We start from the raw sequence: 24,049 nt of genomic DNA, 5'->3' as shown, positions 1-24,049 counted from the left end.
CACATGTAAGGCATTGCCGTACTCGGGAGAAATTGGGGCACAGATTTTGGGGTGCTTTGTCTCCTTCATTCCTTGTGAAAATGAAAAATTTGGAGCCAGAACTGCATTTTTGTGTAAAAAATTTAATTTTTCATTTTCACAGCTCAGTTGTATCAAAATTGGTGAAACCCCTGGGGGTTTGAAATGTACACTATACCCCTTGTTGAATTCCCTGAAGGGTGTAGTTTGCAAAATGGGGTCACTTGTGCTGGGGGTTCCACTGTATGGGTGCTTCAGGGGTCATTCAACCAGAATCTGTGCTGCAAAATCCAAATATCACTCCTTCCCTTCTGAGTCCTGCCATGCACCCAACTGATATTTTTTGGTCACATGTGAGGCATTGCCATACTCGGGAGAAATTGGGGCACAGATTTTGGGGTGCTTTGTCTCCTTCATTCCTTGTGAAAATGAAAAATTTTGAGCCAGAACTGCATTTTTGTGTAAAAAAATGTAATTTTTTACACAAAAATGCATTTCTGGCTCAAAATTTTTCATTTTCACAAGGAATGAAGGAGACAAAGCACCCCAAAATCTGTGCCCCAATTTCTCCCGAGTACGGCAATGCCTCACATGTGACCAAAAAATACCATTTGGGTGCATGGCAGGACTCAGAAGGGAAGGAGTGATATTTGGTGGTGGAATGAATGGTGGGTGCTATGTCGCATTAGCAAGACCCCCGAAGCACCAATACAGTGGAACCCCCCCACATGTGACCCCATTTTGCTCACCAGTTTTGGGAGGGGGGCTGGCGCTGCGGCTGGTGGGGGGGTGGGAGGGGTGCTGGCACTGCGGCAGCCGGGTGGGTGGGAGGGGGGGCTGCCGGGTGGGAGGGGGGGGGGCTGGCGATCGGTGGTGATCGGTGCTGTACTTAACAGCACCGATCACCACCGATCACTGTGTTACCGAGCGGCTTAGCCGCCGGTAACACAGAAAACGCTGTGATTGGCTGTTCACATTTGAACAGCCAATAACAGCGATCGCTGATTGGGAATCAGGGACAGCAGACATCTCCAAACTGTCACCGCGTCTATAGACGCGGTGACAGTTAAAACCATGACGTATATATACGTCTCCGGTCGGGAAGTACCTCCCGACCATGACGTATATATACGTCATATGTCGGGAATATCTTTCTATCTATCTGTCTATATATATATATATATATATATATATATATATATATATATATATATATATATATATATATATAGATAGATAGATAGATAGATAGATATATATGTGTGTATATATATATATATATGTGTGTATATATATATATATATATATATATATAGACATATATATATGTGTCTATATATATATATATATATATATATATACTAGGTGATTCATCGCGCCCTACGGGCGCTCTTCACACCGTCGTAAGGGGCTGCGCCCCCTTAATTTGTGAACATTTGTATATGAGAAAGATGGTTAGAACTGTATGACAGATGCCTGTATTGCAACTTGAGTTATAGGTGAAATGTGTTAGATAGAGAGCATATGATGTGGAAGGGGTGTGCAATGTTTTGTTTAATTAAAAAGCGGTTACAGAGTAAGATGTACATTGATGGTGTGGATGGTACAGTGACATTTGTGGGTGTGGGGGGGCTGTGTGTGCATGTTGTTTAGGTGTGTGTGTGCAATAGTATAGTAGTGTTTTTAAGTCAGCGGCTCCCCACTGGCGGAGGTCACGACACAGGAAAACAGGAGGCTGGGTAGTGATAGGGGTGTGTGGACATGAGGGGGACTAAAGAGGAGGGTGGGGGACACTGTGCAGCTTCTGCCAGTGGGTGAGGGTCCAGCGTGGGAGTACAGGACGGTGGCCCTGAGTCAGAGTCTCCTCCTACTGGGTGGGAGTTAGGGTACATGAGAGCAGGAGGCTGGGCTATGAGGCATGATAGGGGTATGTGGGCAACACAGCGTCAGTGACTCCCCAGTGGTGGAAGTTACGGTTCAGGAGAGCAGGAAGCTGGGTAGTGATAGGGGTGTGTGAGTATACGGGGGACTAAAGAGGGGCTTAGGGGTGCCGTGAATTGTGGGAGGGGCGCGGGGGGTGCCGTGAATCAAGGGAGGGAGGGGGCGCAGGTGTCCGCGGATCGCGAGAGAGGGCGGGGGTCCGCAAAGCGTAGGAGAGGGCGTGAATTGCGGGAGGGGGGGTTGCGAATTGCGGGAGGGGGGTGTGTGCGGGGGGTGATGTGAATCGTGGGAGGGGGGCGTGAATCGTGGGGGGGGGGGGGTGCGCAGGGGGTCCGTGAATTGCGGAAGGGGGGGGGCACGGGGCGCGATAAATCACCTAGTTGGTTATATATTCTTGTAGAAGGATGGTAGGATGTTGCTGTCATTCAGAATGCATTTACATAAACAGTAATAGTAGCAGTAAAAGATCTGACTTAAAACACCTACAGTAAAACAGGACAGGTGTTATATATTATACAAAGAATTGGTTGATGATGTGTAGGTTGACGTGCACATAATTGTCACTATAAAAAAATTGCTACAAGAAAAAATCAACACAGAAAGGTCAACACATGTAAATGTTGACATAAGTGTGGCACTTCATTGGTGTCCATGTCGACACATGAGAATGAATATGAAAACATTCAAAAAAGAAAAATAAATCTTCAAAAACTCATGTCAACCTTTTTCATTGTCGACCATAGCCATGTCAGTGTTTTGCATGTGCCATTTAATCCTGGGGTTGCCGTGAATCGCGAGCGGGCGTGGGGGGGGAGGAGGTGAGGTGTGTCCGCGAATCACGGGAGGAGGGGTCGTGGGTGGATGCCGTGAATTGCGGGAGGGGGGGTCGCGGGGGTGTGTGGGTGCCGCGAATCGTGGGAGGGGGGGACGCGGGGGGTTGCAGTGAATCGTGGGAGGGTGGGTCGCAGGGACGGGGGGTTGCCGCAATGACAGGGGGGGGAATCGCGGTAAGGGGGGTCGCGGGGGGTGGGGGGTACCGCGAGGAAGGGGGGGCCTGGGGGGTTGGCACAAATCATGAGAGGGGGGGGTCGCGGGGTGCCACGAATCGCAGGAGGGGGTGTGTCACGGGGTGGGGCCGCAAATAGCGGGAGTCGCCGCGAATTGGGGGGGTGTGCTGTGAATCGCGGGAGGGGGGTCGCAGGGGGGTGCCGCGAATCGCCACAAGAAAAAATCAACACAGAAAGGTCAACACATGTAAATGTTGACATAAGTGTGGCACTTCATTGGTGTCCATGTCGACACATGAGAATGAATATGAAAACATTGAAAAAGTGAAAAATAAATCTTCAAAAACTCATGTCAACCTTTTTCATTGTCGACCATAGCCATGTCAGTGTTTTGCATGTAAAAAAGGTTTTGTGCACCTGCGCTGTCAGACACTGATCTAAGGTTTACCTGCGATCATACACTGAACAGAAGGACACCAGGGCACAGAATGATATAACAAATTTTATATATAAAAAAGGGCAAAAAAGTACACAAATATACATATATTAAAATTAAATATAGAAAATATGTAGTACATAGGCAAATACCATATATAAAAAATCAAAGGTTTCTCATATACAGATGAGATTCCAAGAGGCAAAAATTAGGTTAAAAATAGCCAGCAGCACCAGTGAGGTAATACAGTCCGCAAATAAGCGTAGCAGCACAGTAAGCATGTGTTAGTATCAGCCGGATAATAAGTAGCAGCGGTGATTGGGTTAAATGATAGAATGGAGCAGGATTTTAGTAAGCCAGAAATATTTGCAGCAGTTTGTTAGAATGGAAGCTCGATGCGAAATGCCTGGTTTAGCGCTTGTAACGCCAGATGATATAAAGTCAGGTAGCGCAGAGACTTTCCTTAAGGTATGCTCACCCTCCTTGATGTTTTTTTGGAGACGGTGGGGCGGGGAGCCCGAATGACTGTGGGCTCTACCCGCTGAGATGGTAACTGGCGTCCTGTGTTCTCCAAGCGTGTGGCTGTCAGGTCGTGAGCCGTTTTTTTTTTTGGGGCAGCAATGGCTGAATGTATCGAGCGGGGGTCTGCCGCTGGAAGCCGGAGTGTGCACGGCAGGACGCTGGATCAATGGAGCTGTAGCGTGACCTCTCACGTGGGTGCGTGTGCTGGCGTATGACGTCGACGCGTTTCGTTCCCTGGCAACGGGAACTTTTTCCTGGCGGGGGGGGGGGGGGGGGGGGGGGCGGGAGGGGGGAGCGCTGCGTGCGCACAGCGCTTCCCCTAGTGAGGACCTGCCGGGCTGCCGGGTGAGTGGGTGGGGGGGGCTCCTGCTCATCGGTGGTGATCGGTGCTGTATTTAACAGCACCGATCACCACCGTTTTCTGTGTTACCGAGCGGCTTAGCCGCCGGTAACACAGGAAACGCTGTGAATGGCTGTTCAGATTTGAACAGCCAATCACAGCGATCGCCGACCGGGGGGGGGCATCCCTGCCCCCCCTGGGCGGCGAGGGGGGATGTCTGCTGTCAGGGACAGCAGACATCTCCAAACTGTCACCGCGTCTATAGACGCGGTGACAGTTAGAACTCATGACGTACATTTACGCCATGTGTCGGGAAGTCCTGTCGATAACACACGCGGCTGATATTGGCGGCGGCGTGGACCTGGTGTGGGGGGAAGGCATTGGCAAGTGCACAGACTTGGCGCTGCAGCATGGCTGTCGTTAACATGGACGTTCCTCGTCTGGACATGCTTGGGGGAGGGAGGGGGCATTAAAGACGTTCAGGAGTGCGCATTGTTATCAACAGGGAGTGTACACACCACAATATCGCTCAGAAAACCCTTTCTGAGTGATATTGGGACCAATATCTCCTGGTGTGTATGGGCATTTGTATGCATGTCCATGTGGTACTTGTGTATTATCACGGCGCCCACGATATTAAGTCGTACAACATATAATCGCATCACATCGCATGCCATACACCCGATGCACACCGATGCGATTTTAAATTGTATAAGCCCCCTATACGATTTTTAATTGTATAAGCACCCTAATGGGGGCTTACAATGTTAAATGCACCCCCGTGCCACCCCCACTATGAACGCCAACCCGAAGCTTGGCGAGCGCAGCGGTACGCGTCCTCCGACCTTTTCATACCCTCACTATCCACGTCGGTGTGGAGTTGATTTTATATAGTGTGGCGGGGGTATGAAAAGGTCGGAGGACGCGTACCGTTGCACTCGCCACGCTTCGGGTTGCCGTTGATAGTGGGGGTGCCGTTGGGGGTGCTTTTAACATAGTAAGCACCCATCACGGTTAATTATCTTATAGGGGGCACTTTTAACATTGAAAAACCCATTAGGGTGCTTATACAATTTTAAATCGCATACCATTGTATATGCCATACAATGCGATGGTATACAATTTAAAATTGTATAACATCGCGTAACATCGCATACCATTGTATGCCTTATGGTCTGCGATGCGATGGGCGCCGTGCTAGTACACAAGTACCACCCATGGTAACTAAAAACAAGTCACTGCATGTATCGCATCCAAAGTGCTGACAAGCAAGAGAATACTTAATCAAATATATTCACCTTGGTATGCTTATAGTTGGATTAGTTCTCTATTGAGCAATAACCCCAATGCGTCCCCGGCTGCTGGTGCAATCCAATCGCAGCCTTATCAAAGATTTCCGCACCGGCACTGAGCGTCAACATGGCCAATATGGTACGCTCTCTGTCTCAACGTGTTTGGAGATGGCATTACCCATACTTGCTTACCCTCCCCGAATGGGTGGAGATCTCCCGAAAATCCGGTCCAAAATGTGTCATGGTAGACCCGCCCCCACTGTGCAATGCCTGTAGTACCGCCACTGTGCGGTGGGGGGGGGGGGCGTGGCCACAATGACACAATCACAACTTGCCATGCTCCCAAATATAATTATTCATGAATAAGTTTTTCCCCTTTTACGTCACCTGGCGATCCCTCCATAGAACATGGGGGGTGGGGTGGGATTTAATGTATCGAGCTACAGCACCACTACAACCCCCCCCCCCCTCCACCCCCACCATAAGAGGCAGTTTTCTGTGAGAATCCCACAAATATGTCATGATAAATAGACCCCTTAGTAACTTGCTGGAGCCAATTGTGCTAATATTTTGTTCTTCCAGATGATAAGGGCTGCGGGAAGAAGTATTGTTGTCTCCTGAACTATGCTGCGATACTAATACTGATCTGCTTCGTGGGGTGAGTAATGGTGGGTGATTACACCGCAGTTATATATACTGTGTGTCTATATATATATATATATATATATTTATAGTTAGCCAAGACCACAGCACTATAGTAAGAACACAGGGCCTGTTTGCAAGGCTGCATTTTTAGCAAATGGACAAAACCATGCTGCACTACAGGTGGGGCAGATCTAACATGTGCAGAAAGGGTTCGATTTGGGTGGGGTGTAAGGATGGCCATCGACCATCGATGATTTGAACTGATCGATGGTTTCTGTTTCTTTTTTACAATGTGTCGGAACAGGGGGCATAGCTCCGCCCCCCAACACCTGGAAGCCCCAACATTTTGATTGGTCCTCAGGCCATTCAGTCAACAATAATGGATAATCATCAATAGCTAAAACGATCGATGGTTATCCATCACATAGTTTATGACTATCGATGGCTGGGTGCAGAATCACCATTGATGACAACCCTCGATGGCGACTGCACCGATGGCCATCCCTAGGGTGGGTTCACTTCAAACTGAAATCTAAATTGCAGTGTAAGAATAAAGCAGTTAGTATTTACCCTGCACAGAAACAAGATATTTCCCCCAAATCTAACTCTCTCTGCACCTACTGTTTAGTCATACTTGCCTGCCTTTATGGTCGCCTCTCCGGGAGAAGCACGGAGAAGCAACACGTCGGGGGCGGGGACTAGGCTGACATCACTAGGCCCCACCTCATACCACAAAACATTGTGATACGTGAGCCCGTGGAGAGGGGCAGGGCTTACATGGTGCTATGCACATAATTTTAGCCAACCCCCTCTCCGGACCCATGAATTCCGGTAATTGAATCCTCAGCGGGGAAGGGGGGTGTGGGGGCTCTGGGCAGCAAGTGGGAGAATTGCCCACCTTCCCTGGGGCCCGGGAGGCAGACTCGATTTTAGGGTGATCAATAGTCAGCCTTCCTGCTGCAGAGGATCTCTGTACACTTATCAGCATATTAATTCCGGCGCATGTGCCCAAAATTGCTGCTCGCAAGCAGGGCTTAAAGTGGTCCTGGAGAGGTGGTGGAACCCATTTTCCTCGACCACCAAATTCCTCACCTTCCCGTCCTCCTATTTTGCAGATCCAGGGCAAGTGGTTGGGTTTTTGGCATCCACCTGCAAACTATAATGCTTCTATGTTATAATTACTGTGCAGGGCGAAGGTGGAGGTTGAACTAGTTCCACTTAGCCATAAAAGGTAGGGAAACTCAGTTCCACCCAGTGGTGTAACTATAGAGCACGGGTGTCAAACACAAGGCCCGCAGGCCAAATCCGGCCCGCCAGACCTCGTCATGTGGACCACGGGCCCGCAGGCCAAATCCGGCCCGCCAGACCTCGTCATGTGGACCACGCGAGGAGATAGCACACAGGGCAGTGTGTCCCAGCTCCTGCCTAGGCCACCTCCTCTCACCCACCCCACCACGGCCGCCTTACCTGTTCCTCCACTGTCGGCGGCCATGTTCCTGTAGGCACATATGTATGCGGCTACAGAAACATGGCCGCCGGCCTCCACGGCTACGTGGAGGAGGGCCCGGCCGCCTGTTCCCTCTGATGCCCAGCAGTGACAGACACTGGGTGGGGACGTCATGACGATGACGCCGCCCGCCCATGCGTCTGTAGAGAAGTAGGAGCAGGCAGGGAAGCTGGACCGGGAGTCGGGGACAGTGTGGCCGCAGCAAGCAGTGAAGAAAAGCAGGAAGCCGCAGCAGCTGCAGGACAGACGGAGAAACAGTAAGTGAGGATGAGGATCACACTCACAATAAAAAATATATATATATATATCTGCTGTTTCCTGAGGTGTCCCCGTGTATAATAATAATAATGCCATGACACCACAGGCTGCTCCTCCTGTATAATCGTCACACCGTCACACCTTTAAATGTTCTCAGAAGCCCCTGTAAATATTAAACCCTACCCTAATTCTCTATGTATTGCTCACAGAGGTGCAACCTCTCCAGTGTCACCCTGTGCCATCCCACTAGCTTTCCCCTGCCCCATCTCTTTCTCTCAAAACTCTCACCTCCCATCTATCTCAGTCAGATCTCTTTGGGGCCTGTTTATCAATTAATATTTGCAGCTACATTGCTGGTTAGCCCCAAATATTAAGTACCCCCAAAGGCATACCTCCCAATTTAGGGGCGTGGCCTATACTCGCTGCTCTCACACGAGGCCACGCCCCGTTTTGCCGCTATGGGGGCATGACCCAGAGGCTCTGTGAGCCTCTAGCCATGCCCCCAGCCCCCTGGCTGCGGGAATAGATGCTGTGCGCATGCGCACAGCGTTTATTCCCCGCTGCTTAGCAGTCGACAGGGGGGACTCCCAACAGCCCCCCCTCACCGCGGGACACTGCCGTCCGCGGGTGGGACAGCGGTACAGGCCCTAATAATCGGGACTGTCCTGCTAAAATAGGGACTGTTGGGAGGTATGCCCAAAGGTATCATGGAGGGACCGCAGCAGGAATCTCCAATCCCTGCTGCGATCCCTCCTGCCCTGCCGGCACCCACATTCCCCATAAGTTTCTAGGGGGGGGGGGTGATGTATCAATATCCAGCAGCATCACATCGGGTCCTGCACATCCGCAATTTTGAGATGTGGCAGACCATTGTAGCCTATGGGCTACTTACCGCACTGCCGCTGGGTGTGGTGTGTGGAGTGTGGTGAGCAGGGTATCAACACTGACAGCGCTGCACATACCACCTGGCTGAGCGCATAACAGGGACGGTAATATTTTGCCCAGATTGCATTGTATCCGTGATCCTTCTTAAATGATCCCCTTTATCTCTCTGCCCCTTGTCTATCTCTTTATCCCCTATATCTCTCCCTCCCCCTTTTTCGCTATGCTTCGCCTCTTTCTTTCCTCTCTCCCTCTGACAGTGTCACCCTCTCTCTACCTAACATTTTTATTGCTATTTCTCTCCTAACGAGCAAGATGCTCGAAAGTTAAAATGCAGCCGAGTCCGGAATGCACTACATTCCGGGGCTTGGATGCGGTAGGCAATACCATATTTAAAGTGGCATTGTAGCGACAATGGGGGCCCCTTTCGAGATTTTGCTATGGGGCCCACAAAGTTCTAGTTCCTCCCCTGGTTCCACCCCATCCCCCCCCCCACACTTTAACCTCTGCTCTCAAGACATTCTGGGGTTGGAATTCAGGTGTGATGTCGGCAGTGGGAGACTGACGCCTTACTGCCAGGCGATCCCTACAGCAGGAGGAGGTCCGTTCTGCACTCCATACAGAGGGAATTGCTGGCCGTATGCGATGCGACCATGCCAGGTAACGGACTGCCGGCTGCGGTTGCATCACATACGGTAATGCCAGGCAGGTGGATAAAGGCCTTTGTAGTGGGATACGGTCACTATGTCGACATACATTAGGTTGACCACAAAAGGTCAACAGGGCTTAGGTTGTCACATGAAATAGGTCGACACGGCTAAGATCAACAGGGTTGGAATTCTGACACAAGCTTTAGGTCGACAATGGGAATGTCAACAGTGAAAAGGTCGACATGAGTTTTTCCCATATTTTTTTCCAAAACAGGCGGTATTTCATACCCTACCATCCATTAGAACATGGAGGGAGAATATAATAGTGTTCCGAAGCATGGCGAGCGCAGCGGTACATTGATACGCCGTACATTGACTTACGATGAATTTGGGACAAAAAACCATGAAAAACTCATGTCGACCTTTTGACTGTCGACCTAATGTTTGTTTTGACCTTCTGACCCTGTTATCCATAGGCCTGTCGACCTATTTCCTGTGTCGACCTCAGCCTTCATAGTGTCGACCCTATGACCCATAGCCAGGGCCGGCGCCACCACTAGGCAGGTCTAGGCATTTGCCGACCACTGGAGGGCGGCAGTTCGCCCCTCGCCCCCCGTGCAAAGGGTGTACCTGCTGCACCGTCTGGGGAGCGGGCCGGGGGTTCCATGCCGGCTTCTGACAGGAGCCTGCAGTGGTGTCCTTGCCGCTCGGGTACCTGCGGTGCTGTGTATAAAGCTGGCGGTGGTGGGGGGTCCCTGCAGTGAATGAGAAATAACTAGCGCTATCCGCCCGGCTATGCGGCGGCGCGGGAAGCTCTGCCGTGTTTGAAAACACTGGCAGCACGCTGATTGGCTGAGATTAGTCAATCAACATGCAGCCAGTGTTTTCTAAACAGAAGCGCTTCCCGTGCTGCCGCATAGCGCTAGTTATTTCTTATTCACTGCAGAGACCCCCCGAAGCCGCCAGCTTTATACACAGCGTCGCAGGTACCCGCGCGGCAAGGACACCATTGCAGGCTCCTGTCAGACTCCAGCATGGACCCCCCTGCCCGCTCCCCAGACGGCGCAACAGGTACCCCCCTCCCCCATCCCCGGCACTGGGGCGCCCCCCCCCCCCCCCCCCCGACTCGCCTGGCACTCTGGTGCCTTGCATTGGCCCTGCCCATAGCCTTTGTAATTATGTAAACAGTAACTGTGAAGTTATAGATAATTAATAGGAAAAGGACTGACTTGCGTGATTGGCCATTTCAGGTACAGTATGAGAAGTGGCGTATGGCGTTCCCAGATGACGCTGGCCTGTGAACCACAGTGAGTAGTATCCTTCTACATGTTCTATGTATGTATGTATGTAAGGCTGATTACTAGTGTTCATTCTAACACCCTACCTATTCCATAACCTGTGCAGGTCCCCTTCCCTGCCTGGGGTGTTGCTCTCTGCAATGGTGCTTGTATCACAGGTCTGGTCTGTAGATTAGTGCTGAAATACAGACCAAACTGTGCTAGAAGCCACACAGCAGAGAGCAACATCCCAGGCCAGTAGCGCACGCAGGGGGGGTTTCCGAGTACCCAGAAACCCCCCCCCCCCCAGGAATCTAAGGGACATTGTCTGAAAGCTGAGGGTCCCCTCTTTCCAAGAGTACAAGAATTTTTAAAATCGGACCTTGGGAACCGGAGATATCTGACTTCAAAGCAGTGGTCCCCATCCAAGCCTGTTAATTGCTGTTCCCAGTCAGATATTTCAGGTTCTGTCTGACATAGAGTTTTTCTGAGGATATATTCCAAAATCTGTGACTCTCCCCCTTTGAAGGACACTAGCAGCTTGTCTCTACTGTTCCCAGAACCAGAGATATCAGCCTTCAAGCAGCTGGTTACTGCTCCAGCTCCACACACCTGTTATGCAGTTTTATATACTCCTTGGCAGATTGCTCTGCCTGCTGAACTCTGATCCCCTCGTCCCCAATACCATTTGGTAGGTGGGGTTCTCTAGTTTTTAATTCCACTAAAATCTAAGAAATCTATTTCCGGAAACTGGAGATATCTGCAGTCAAGCAAGTTGTCCTCCCACCAGAAAATGATGAATAATAAGCCCACTCCACTATACACCCCTCCTCTGCATATTAAACATCCTCTACCACCCTGGAAGTCAGGGCCCCTTCATTCAGCCCAATGCCCCCTTCTCCCACCCCTTCTCCAACCATCTGTGCAGTAAAGGGGTAATTAGTGGAAATTACTGATCCATGCCCTACATGCTGAGCGGTTGATATAATACCCCCTACCACCCGTGGGACATCAAAAAGTATACTGGGTCACCTAAGTGTCCATCTCCGTACTTTGCTCCGCACCTCTGGAAACCCCCTTCTGAAAATCCTGCGTTTGCCCCTGCGGGCAGGGAGGAGAAACTGCAAGGGTTTTGAAAGATGCAGGGGGCTAGAATGAGCACTATGGGGGTTATTCTGATTCACTCGGAAAGGCACAATCACTCTCTAATGGACAAAAACCATATATGCACTGCAGGGGGGCAGATGTGCAGAGAGTTAGATTTGGGTGTTTTATTGTTTCTGTGCAGGGTAAATACTGGCTGCTTTATTTTTACACTGCAATATAGATATCAGTTTGAAGTACACCCCCACCCAAATCTAACTCAATCTATACATGTTACATCAGCCCCACCTGCAGTGCATATTATTTTGTCCATTAGAGAGTGATTATGCCTTTCCGAGTGAATCAGAATAACCCCCTATGTGTATTGAAGTCATGTCACTAATTTGCACACTATTTGTGTCGCTCTTGAACTCCTCCGTGACTACACCAGCTACATTGTGTCTGTCAGTGACTTCCTATTGGAAGTCCTACCTGTCGGTCACAGACACACAAGGCAGTCCCATCTGGAGGTGTTCACACCATCTGAGACTGCCAGTCTGGGCTACAATTAGAAGAGGGCCGGCTACCTGTAGGAAGCCACTCCCTGCCTTATCGCACAGCCCTAGCCGGCTTCTATGGGCTGCAGTCAGTACAGGTTATACAATCCGGGGTTTTGTGTGCGCACCTGGGGGGGGGGGGGAGGAGACAGAGACCTTCATGAATCTAGAACACAGGTTCTCAAAGTCGGTCAAAAGTGCATGTTTTGCAGGTCTCCTCACAGATTCAAGTGACCTAATTAGCTCCACCTGTGTATTTTTTAAAATGTGTCAGTCAGCAATAAGTGCACTTGTCATGTGACCTGGAAAACATGAACTGTGTGGGGTCCTGAGGACCAAGTTTGAGAACCACTGATCTAGAATCATAGTGAAAATAGAGAGTCCTACTGAAAACAGTGACGAGTAATGCCTGCTCTCTCCACACAGGGGCAGCATACATCAAGTCACCATTAACTCCTCGAGGCTGGACTTAGTTAAAGACGTCGCCTTGCAAAGGTAAAACTTCCCACCAGAGGGGGCTGTAGATCATCACCTTGGGATATTTAGCATTTTAACTTGCTGTCTGTACTTCGGTGCCAAAAAAAACATCCCCTTTTCTCTTCGCTTTACCTTAAAATAATGGCCCCCTTTCGCAGGGCAACCCAAACACAGCCAATAGGTCAACACAAGAAAATGGTCAACATGTAAAATGTCTACACATGAAAATGGCGACACAAGTTTTTGTCTTTTTTTTTTACTTTTTCATGGACTCTGCTAGGGAACAGTAAAGTTTGCTTAGTACAGAGATAGCGGAAAGAGGCACCTTGGGGTGCCTGGCGAGTGAAGCGGTACACTAAATAGGAGTCCTTGTGCTCAGGTGTTGACAGTGACATCAATTTTTTCCAGGCGTCGACTTATTGTCAATGACGACTTTATGCATGTCAACCTAGACATCAATGTCTGTGCAATTGGTGCATGCTGGTATCATCTGACGTTCTTTAATCCATGGAGGCTGGTCAGACATGGCTAGCGAGTAATATTTCTGAGGTCATTTACTGACATATTGGGGGAAATTTACTAAAGGAAATTTGTAAAAAATAGATGTATTTGTATCCAGAAATACACTTATTTTTGACATTTACTATCCCGAAAACACGGCAATTCGTATTCATATTGATAGCACATCAATACGACTACGAATTAACGTATTTTCGGGATAGTAAGGGGGAAATTTACCAATATGAAAAACCTAGTTTTTCGTATTAGTATTTCCCCTACGACTGCATACGACTGTTTCAGTCGTATGCAAAGTCGTGTTCCGGAGGGGAATGTACAAAGCAGTCAGATACGACTGCTTTGTAACCCTCCGATGGTGTAACCATTCGTATTAGCTGGCCATATATACGGCCGCTAATACGAATTAGTAGAGGCAGTCTGCGCGGATCAGTCAGATCCGTGCAGGCTGCAAGGTACTGTGTGTACATCGTGCGGCTCCGCCCCCGAGCGCCGCTGTTGGCCGCCTTGCGGCCTAGCGGCTCCTGATTGGCCGCTAGGCCGCAAGGCGCCCAATAGCGGCATTCGGGGGCGGAGCCGCACGATGTACACACAGTACCGTGAGGCTCAGCTGTTCGTCTGGTTTGGCTTCTCGGTTTGTTTTTTTGCCAAGACCCCCTGGACTACGTCGCCCTGGGACAGGTGAGTATGGTTTCCTTCCATAGGTTCCTCCATGGATTTCGACGGACCCGGACGGCAACGGCGACAGCGACGGTTGTCATGGAGCCAGAAGACGACACAGGACCAGAAGACCAGGACATCAGGACCAGGGCTACCTACGGGCTGAAGATAGGTAAGTATCAGTATGTATGGGCTTTGGATGTTTTAAAGTTTTATTTTAAGTGTGTGTCAGTGTGTTTTATTTTACTATTTTTAATACTGTGGAACTACAAGTGCCAGCGGGCCCTTTAATGCCCCGCAGGCTGGGACTTGTGGTTCTCCAAGTCCCAGCTTGCGGGGGAGGCTTGCTGGGACTCATAGTTCCCCAGTATTAGACAATAGTTTATTCTTTTTTTTACACTTTAATCAGCCCGGTGACCACAGCCCAGGGTCACCGGGGACAGCACCAGGCTTCAGCCTGGAGGGGGGGGACCCCTTCATTGGGGGGGTCCCCACTCCCCCAGGGCCCCTGGCCAGGCTGACCGGTCATGGGGTTAATGTTTTGGCCGCGGGACCTTATATCATAAGTGTCCCCCGGCTGTGGCATTACCCTGCTGGCTGGTTTGGCCTGGGGCTGGTTCTTAAAATACGGGGGACCCCTAGTCATTTTGTCCCCCGTATTATGGGAACCAGCCCCAGACCTGGAGCTTAGGGCTGGTTGTTAAAAATCGGAGAATGCCTATTTGTCGGGTTCCCTGATTTTTAATTACCGGCCTCGGCTCCTTCAGCCTGGTGCTGGTTACAGCTGTGGGGGGGACCCCACACAGTTTTTTTTTTCTATTTTTTGTTTTACACTAAAGCCTGCATGGATCTGACTGATCTGTGCAGGCTTAAAGCAAATACGACAGGAACATCAGGGTGTATTTTCCTGTCGTATTTTGGTGCCTGTTTTACACCAATTTGCAGCCGTAGTATCAGTACGGCTGCTTAGTAAATCAGGAACCACCATTCTTTTGAATGGTGATTTCTGTCGTATTCTATCGATGGTGTAGACATTCGTATTTGTAAATACAAATACGAATGTCCCATCATTAGGAATACGAATTGTTGTATTTTCGGGATTGTAAATCCCGAAAATACAAATGTGTAAAAAATAGGTGTATTTCTGCCTACGAATACACCTATTTTTTACGAATCCATTTTGGTAAATTTCCCCCTAAATGTCAAAAATAAGTGTATTTCTGGATACAAATATACCTATTTTTTTTACAAATTTCCTTTAGTAAATTTCCCCCATTGCCTCTCAGGAGACTTTGCCGACCTCCAGCTAAAGCCTCATGTGTATCTTGTGGGAGTATGGGTCATACGGTCAACAGTCAATTAGTTAACCACTTTTGGTCGACGGGCCATAAATCAACACATGGAAAAGGTTAATATGGCTTAGGTCGACAGGGTTGAAAGGTTGATACAAGCAATATGTCGTTGTGGGAAAGGTCGACATGCAAAATGTTGACATGAGTTTTTCATGGTTTTTAGTGTCTATGTCGACAAATATTGATATAGACACCGTATAAGTGCACCACGTCCCCAGAGTCTGTCATTTCTCTATTGCGTCCTAGAAAATGATAGACAGAATCGCATTTGGTTGCTATGGGCAACAACACTTCTTTTAATTTTTAGAAGCTTTGGTAAATGTATGCCTGTTTCCGGGCCTGTCTGCTCTCTGCATGTAGTTCCTGCTTTAGGTTTATTGAAGAACCTTTTTAATATTATTGCCTAATATTTGTTATTCCCCCTCCGCAGTATGTTGTATGAGAAGCCGGATGCGCTCCATCCTCCGTAAGTGTGGATTCACCTAGTATAGTATCACACTTCTATCCATACGCATTAAGAAGCTGACCAATATCTGTCTCTCTTCCTTCCAGGAGACTTGACGTCTTGATGCTGACTTCTTGGTTTGCGCCGATTGTGTGGAACGGCACCTATAACCTGGAGATACTGAACGCGCAGTTCCACCAGCGAGACGTCCGCATTGGCCTTACTGCCTTTGCCACTAAAAGGTTTGCCCGTGCAAATTGCGTTGGGTGAGGGCGCATACAGCTACCCCTGTGTCGCAGGTGGTGGATTATGGGTGTGAAGGCAAATGTAGGATTTCTAAAAGGGGGGTTTCCAAATGTGATCCACAATCTCCCACTCTACAGGACATTGGAGCAAGTGCGAGAGTCTGGGGGAGTGGTAGACGAACCCAATAACAACCCTGGACATTGATCTTTCTATACACTGGATACTGTATGGAATATCTAACGCTATAGATGGCTTATAGTATATTTATTTATTTATTAACAGTTTCTTATATTGCGCATACAGATTCCGCAGCGCTTTACAGAGAATATTTGACCATTCGCATCAGTCCCTGCCCCAGTGGAGCTTACAATCTATATTCCCTACCACATGTACACGCACACACAGACATTCTAGGGTTAATGTGTTGGGAGCCAATTAACCTACCAGTATATTTTTGGATTGTGGGAGGAAACTGGAGTACCCAGAGGAAACCCACGCAAGTACGGGGAGAATATACAAACTCTGGTACTTGTGTATTATCACGGCGCCCACTATGACATTTGCGTAGTGGGCTATTCAGGGTAGTGAAATCGCATTGTATTCCATCATTGTATGTCATGCGATGCGAAGCGATTGTCCTATGTAATGTATTCACTGCTCTGTGTCAGTGAATACATTAAAGAAATAGGGTGCGAAAAAAATAGCATCGCATTACCATTATTGTATAGCATGCGATGCGATAAGATATCGGTTCTGATTGGACCTATAATAATGTCATTTATTTAGTCCCCACTATCCACGTGATCCCGAAGCGTGGCGAGCACAGCGAGCCCCACGAGGGGCGGCAGAACGCGTCCGCCCGACCTTTTCATACCCCCACTATCCACGTAGGCATGGAGTTGATTGTATATAGTGTGGCGAGCGCAGCAAGCCTGAAGCGCGGCGAGCGGACGCGTAATACATGTAACATAATACACCTTGATTGTCCTGTCGTATTTGGCTTAAGCCTGCACGGATCAGTCAGAGCCGTGGAGGCTTTAGTGTAAAAAAAAAAAAAAAAAAGAAAATTAAATAAATTAAAAAAATGGCGTGGGGTCCCCCCCACAACTGTAACCAGCACCAGGCTGAAAGACCCGGGGCCGGTAATTAAAAATCAGGGAACCCAACAAATAGGGGTTCCCCGATTTTTAACAACCAGCCCCAGGCTCCAGGTCTGGGGCTGGTTCCCAAAATACAGGGGACAAAATGACTAGGGGTCACCCGTATTTTAAGAACCAGCCCCAGGCCAAACCAGCCAGCAGGGTAATGCCACAGCCGGGGGGAGACTTTTTATACAAGTCCCCCCGGCCAAAGCATTAACCCTCTGACCAGTCAGCCTGGCCAGGGACCCTGGGGGAGTGGGGACCCCCCAATAAAGGGGTCCCCCCCTCCAGGACTTACCTGACCAGGCTGAAGCCTGGTGCTGTCCTCGATGCCCCTGGGCGGTGGGCATCGATCTGATCTTGGTGTAAAAAAAAAGATGAATAAACTATTTTTTTAAACTGTGGAACTATGAGTCCCAGCAAGCCTCCCCTGCAAGCTGGGACTTGGAGAACCACAAGTCCCAGCCTGCTGGGCATTAAAGGGCCCGCTGGGTCTTGTAGTTCCACAGTAAAAAAAATAGTTAAATAAATACACACTGACACCTGAAAAATAAAAGTTTAATACATAGATTATACACACACACTGATACTTACCTATCTTGATCCTGTAGGTAGGTCCCAGAGTCTTGATCCGTGCCTTGTCCTGGTTCCGGATCATGTTGTCATTCTTCACCATGTCGATCTTCATGTCGGCGTCGGCGTCAGGTCCGGGTCCGAAGAAATCCATGGTGGACCTGTGGAAGGAAATGCAACTCACCCAGGTCCTCCATGGAAGTTCTTCTGGCTTGGTCCGACGTAGTCCAGGGCTTCTTCCTTCTTCTTCCATCTTCTTGCTTCTTTTTCATGCTGCCGGCGACTCCAGCAAGCTCCCCGACTGTCAGAGCCGCAGAGATCCTTCCTCCTCGGCGTCTGTACTAAGAATGAATTCTGGCCAATCAGGAGCCGACTTTCCTGGCTTCTGATTGGCCGCTAGGCGGCTCCTGGACTACGTCGGACCAAGCCAGAAGAACTTCCATGGAGGACCTGGGTGAGTTGGATTTCCTTCCACAGGTCCACCATGGATTTCTTCGGACCCGGACCTGACGCCGACATGAAGATCGACATGGTGAAGAATGACATGATCCGGAACCAGGACAAGGCACCGGATCAAGACTCTGGGACCTACCTACGGGATCAAGATAGGTAAGTATCAGTGTGTGTGTAATGTATGTATTAAACTTTTATGTTTCAGGTGTCAGTGTGTATTTATTTAACTATTTTTTTTACTGTGGAACTACAAGACCCAGCGGGCCCTTTAATGCCCCGCAGGCTGGGACTTGTGGTTCTCCAAGTCCCAGCTTGTAGGGGAGGCTTGCTGGGACTCATAGTTCCACAGTTTAAAACAATAGTTTATTCTTCTTCTTTTTTTACACCAAGATCAGCTCGATGCCCACCGCCCAGGGGCATCGAGGACAGCACCAGGCTTCAGCCTGGTTAGGTAAGTCCTGGAGGGGGGGACCCCTGGGGGAGTGGGGGGAGGTCCCCACTCCCCCAGGGCCCCTGGCCAGGCTGACTGGTTAGAGGGTTAATGCTTTGGCCGGGGGGACTTATATAAAAAGTCATATAAATATAAAAAGTCTCCCCCCGGCTGTGGCATTACCCTGCTGGCTGGTTTGGCCTGGGGCTGGTTCTTAAAATACGGGGGACCCCTAGTCATTTTGTCCCCGTATTTTGGGAACAAGCCCCGGACCTGGAGCCTGGGGCTGGTTGTTAAAAATCGGGGAACCCTTATTTGTCGGGTTCCTTGATTTTTAATTACCGGCCTCGGCTCTTTCAGCCTGGTGCTGGTTACAGCTGTGGGGGGGACCCCACGCTGTTTTTTTTTTTTTTAATTTATTTAATTTTCTATTTTTTTTACACCTTGCAGCCTGCACGGATCTGACTGATCCGTGCAGACTGCCTCTACTAATTCGTATTAGCGGCCGTATATATGGCCAGCTAATACGAATGGTTACACCATCAGAGGGTTACAAAGCAGTCGTATCTGACTGCTTTGTACATTCCCCTCCGGAACACGACTTTGCATACGACTGAAACAGTCGTATGCAGTCGTAGGGAAAATACTAATACAAAAAACTAGGTTTTTCATATTAGTAAATTTCCCCCTATATGTCATTTAATGGTATAGTACATTAAATGCCATTATATAACGGGTAAAATTGCATCGCATGCCATACAATAATGGCATGCGATGCAATGCGATTTCACTACATTTGCGTGCGTAGTAAAATCGGGCGCCGTGATAATACATATATATTGAACCCATGACCTCAGTGCTGTGAGGCAGTAATGCTTACCATTACACCATCCGTACTACCATAGTATAGGCTGTAACAAACATTTGCATAATATAAATAAGTGTCCAGGAAAAATATACCATAATATAATATAACATAATAGAACCAGTACTGCACTTTCTAAGCACATGTTCTCCCACCTCATTGTAAGGCTCCGGTCTCTTCTTCCTGGTAGCTGCTCTCTAGTCCAGTGCACTGATTGAGGACTCCACACACAGTAAACTTGGTAGAAGAAGCCGCTACCACTGGGCATGTGCAACAGTTTTTATACTGATCTAAAGTATTTTAAACTGATAATGATGTGTTTTTCAGGTATACTGTCTTCATCCCAACTTTCATCGAAACTGCAGAAAAGTTTTTCATGAAGGGACACAGAGTTAACTATTACGTGTTTACTGACCGCATCGGGGACATTCCCAACATCACCATCAGCGAGGGGAGACAGATGGTCGTCCTGGAAGTTCCCAGCTACCGACGGTGGCAGGAGGTCTCCATGAGGCGAATGGAGATGATCCGCAATTATTCCCGTCAACGATTCGTCAATGAGGTGGACTATTTGGTGTGTGTGGACGTGGACATGAGGTTCAGCGATGACGTTGGGGTGGAGATCTTAAGTGACCTGTTTGGGACGTTGCATCCTGGTCTGTTCCACAAATCCCGTCGGAGCTTCACCTATGAGCGCAGACCAGCGTCGGCGGCCTACATTTCGGGCAATGAGGGAGACTTTTATTATGCAGGGGGGGTTTTCAGGGGTATTGTAGAAGAGATCTACAAGTTAAGCAACTTCTGCCATCAAGCCATGATGGTGGACAAGAACAATGGGATCGAAGCCGTTTGGCACGACGAGAGCTATTTGAACAAATATTTTCTTTATCACAAGCCGACGAAAATTCTTTCTCCGGAATATTTGTGGGACAATGACTACGGCGTCCCAGGCTTCCTCAAGAGAAGAAGGTTTGTTGCGGTTCCCAAAAATCATAAAGCAATCCGGAGCAGAAGGGCGTTGTGAGATTGAGTACCAGATAGAACTTTTATACCGAACGTTGGGTTGATTTATTAAAGGGTCTAAAAAAAATGTGAAGCTTTTTGTAAATCTATCCCGAGGTCTTTTTAGTGGCTAGCTCCTGTAATAGAAATGTTACAAAAACATTAATATAATGCTGTAATATACCCCAAATCATCTTGCTTTGATTGTTTTTCTCTTTGTAAAAAGTTCCTTTAAAACCGTATTTTTACGGGATGCAGTCGGTGTACCCATTTAAAAGAGCGACGGACAAAAAACCCGACATGGTCAAAATGGCAGCTTATAAAATGTCAACAGGTCAAAATGTTGACATGAGGTTTCCATGTTCTTTTCTTTGAAACCCAGTTGTTCTTACTTCACGGGCAGTTAGACTGTAATAGTGTGCCAAACACAGCGAGGCACCGTGCTCGCAGCATGGCGAGCGCAGCGGCACACTTATACGGTGTCCATGTCAACCTTTGTCAACAGACACCAACATTTAAAATAAAATAACGTCAAGTTTTTTTTGGACCTGTCCACATTTTGGCCGTGTCGGCATTTCGGTCGTGTTGGTATTTTGACTGTAGGTAAATCATACTGAACCCATTTGCGCACATAGAACCTGTGGAATGCCAATATATATCATTAGATAAGGTTTTTCTGTTATTTAAAGCAGTTTAATTTCTACAAACATTTTTTTCTATCTTACTCCTACAGTACTTCTCAATGTCCACCAGATGGCGCCTTAGGACATGTTTCGGTACTCTTTACCTAGAAGGGCGCCAGCGATTGGAATCGCGGGCGTCGGGGGTAAAAAATCTCGGGTAAATCGCGGGTACATAAAAATCGGCTGCCCGCGATGACCGCGATTTTCCCATAGGGAACAATGTTAAAAAGGATGATTGACCGCGATTTTAATGTGAAATGCCTCAATGCCCGCGATTTTACCATAGGAATCAATGTTAAATGGGCTACAGAGCCCAAATAGGCACAATTAACCCTTAAATGTCCCCCCAAATTTTTAACGCCACCCCACGATCCACGCCAACCCGAAGCGTAGCGAGCCTGCGAGGGGCGGCGGTATGCGTCCTCCGACCTTTTCATGCCCTACTATCCACGTCGGCGTGGAGTTGAGAATAAAATAGTGTGGCGAGCGCAGCGAGCCACCGAGCCCGTAGCGTGGTGAGCGCAGCGAGCCCCGCGAGGGGACGCGGATACCTTCACAGGTAAACGCGTCCCTTCACGGACTTCACAGGTGTCCGCGTGGCCACGGACACCTGTGAAGCCCGCGAGGGGACGCGTATAACTGTGAAGGTATCCGCGTCCGCTCGCCACGCTTCGGGCTCGGTGGCTCGCTGCGCTCGCCACACTATTCTATTCTCACTCCACGCCCTAGTGGATAGTAGGGCATGAAAAGGTCGGAGGACGCGTACTGCCGCCCCTCGCGGGCTCGCTGCGCTCGCCACGCTTTGGGTTGGCGTGGATCGTGGGGTGGCGTTACAAATTTGGGGGGACATTTAAGGGTTAATTGTGCCTATTTGGGCTCTGTAGCCCATTTAACATTGATTCCTATGGCCAAATCGCGGCCATTGAAGCATTGAATGTAAAATCGCGGTCAGCACAAAATTTAACATTGAACCCTATGGGAAATCGCGGTGATCGCGGGCATCGCGTCGCGGCCGTTAATGTACTGCCCGCGATGCCCGCGATCACCACGATGGGCGCCCTTCTAGGTAAAGAGTACCCATGTTTCTTCCAGGCTTTGATGGTGACTTCAGCTGTAATCTCACAAGCACATGGGGATTCAATTAGGGTTACCACCTAGTCCCTTTAATTCCGGACACATGTTAATTACACAGGTTCTGTGGCAGTTTAAAATCAGGTGAAGTGGAGTCTTGAAGTCAGCCAGCCACAGAACCTGTGTAATTAATATGTGTCCAGAATTAAAGGGACTAGGTGGTAACCCTAGATTCAATCCTGATCGGACAGCTGTGAATTTGCAGTAGGCAGCGAACAGTTATAAGCCACCGCTCAGGAGGCCATCGCAGGATGGATTAGTGCATGCTTGCTGTGTATCAATAAATGCCCGCTGTGCAAATATTCAGCCATGCGATCAGATCTGAATCGGCCCAATCACTAATGAATGGCATCTCTTTTATATTTTGCTACATCTGTCACTCAAAGTGTGTCTGAAGCTGTAACGCTGGGTGGAGCCTCTGACTCACATGACAGAGAACCAGCCCAGTGAGCCCACAGTCATAGGAGGGACACAATGCTCTGCTCCTGCACTTTCCTTTTAATGTATGATTGCCATCACCTGTGTTGAAGCACCTTTCCTATCAATTAACCTGTTCAACACAGATGGAGGTAATCATACATTAGGAAGAAAGTCCAACGGCAGAGCATTGTGTCCCTCCTGGCATAGGTCATGTTGGAAGGTATGCACAGTGCCATACACCCTCTGCCTCCCCATGTTACCCAGCAAAGACACAGCTACTCACCAGACACACCAGGTGAGCGCCCCACATACCTCCCAACATGACCCTCTCCAGGAGGGACAGAATGCTCTGTTTGTGGACTTCCATCTTAATTTAGGATTGTCATCACCTGTTTTAAACAGGGTAATTGATAAGAAAGGTGTTTAAGCACAGGTGATGGTAATCCATAAATTAAGAAGAAAGTCCAGAAAGTCCCTCCCTTCCCCCCCCCCCCCCACATTCACGGCATCCCCACGATTAAATGGCACATGCAAAACACTGACATGGCTATGGTTGACAAGATTTATTTTTCACTTTTTCAATGTTTTCATATTCATTCTCATGTGTCGACACTTATGTCAACAATTACATGTGTTGACCTTTCTTGTGGCGATTCGTGGCACCCCTCGCAACCCCCCCTCCCGCGATTTGCAGCACACCCCCCGCAATTCGCGGCACCCACGGTGACTCCCGCGATTCGTGACTCCCGCGATTCGCGGCCCCACCCCGTGACACACCCCCCCTCCTGCGATTCGCGGCAACCCGCGACCCCCCCTCCCGTGATTCGTGCCAACCCCCTGGGCCCCCCCTCGCGAGGTTCACGGTGCCCCCCCCAACCGCGATTCCCCACCCCTGACCCCCCTCCTGTCATTGCGGCAACCCCCCGCCCCCACGACCCACCCTCCTGCGATTCACTGCAACCCCCCGCGCCCCCCCCTCCCACGATTCGCGGCAACCACACCCCCCGCGACCCTCCCCTCCCGCAATTCACGGCATCCACCCACGACCCCTCCTTCCGTGATTAAATGGCACATGCACGGCTATGGTCGACAATGAAAAAGGTTGACATGAGTTTTTGAAGATTTATTTTTCTTTTTTTTCAATGTTTTCATATTCATTCTCATGTGTCGACATGGACACCGATGAAGTGCCACACTTATGTCAACATTTACATGTGTTGAACTTTCTGTGTTGATTTT

At 49.0% G+C, this 24,049-nt stretch overlaps 1 protein-coding gene across 1 annotated transcript; it reads left to right on the top strand.

The window, feature by feature from the left end:
* Window positions 1-5,178: 5,178 nt before the first annotated feature.
* LOC146035228 (histo-blood group ABO system transferase-like) lies at window positions 5,179-21,514 on the top strand. The gene is made up of 6 exons (XM_083158555.1): window positions 5,179-6,214; window positions 10,749-10,805; window positions 12,842-12,910; window positions 15,851-15,886; window positions 15,973-16,107; window positions 19,902-21,514. Exons 2-6 carry the CDS (start codon window positions 10,756-10,758, stop codon window positions 20,596-20,598), a joined length of 987 nt encoding a protein of 328 aa, XP_083014681.1. The 5' UTR covers window positions 5,179-6,214; window positions 10,749-10,755; the 3' UTR covers window positions 20,599-21,514.
* The last annotated feature ends 2,535 nt before the right edge of the window (window positions 21,515-24,049 follow it).

The sequence above is a fragment of the Crinia signifera genome, chromosome 9 (assembly GCF_055691185.1).
Source record: "Crinia signifera chromosome 9, ASM5569118v1, whole genome shotgun sequence".
NCBI lineage: Eukaryota > Metazoa > Chordata > Amphibia > Anura > Myobatrachidae > Crinia > Crinia signifera.
Note: the sequence above shows the minus strand (reverse complement) of the source record. Positions and strands in the feature narration are given on the sequence as shown.

Coding starts and splice junctions, on each gene's coding strand:
- LOC146035228 (XM_083158555.1), top strand. CDS start 10,756: ATGAGAAGTGGCGTATGGCGTTCCCAGATGACGCTGGCCTGTGAACCA. Junction 10,806..12,841: donor ACGCTGGCCTGTGAACCACA/GTGAGTAGTATC, acceptor CTCTCCACACAG/GGGCAGCATACATCAAGTCA. Junction 16,108..19,901: donor ACTGCCTTTGCCACTAAAAG/GTTTGCCCGTGC, acceptor TGTGTTTTTCAG/GTATACTGTCTTCATCCCAA.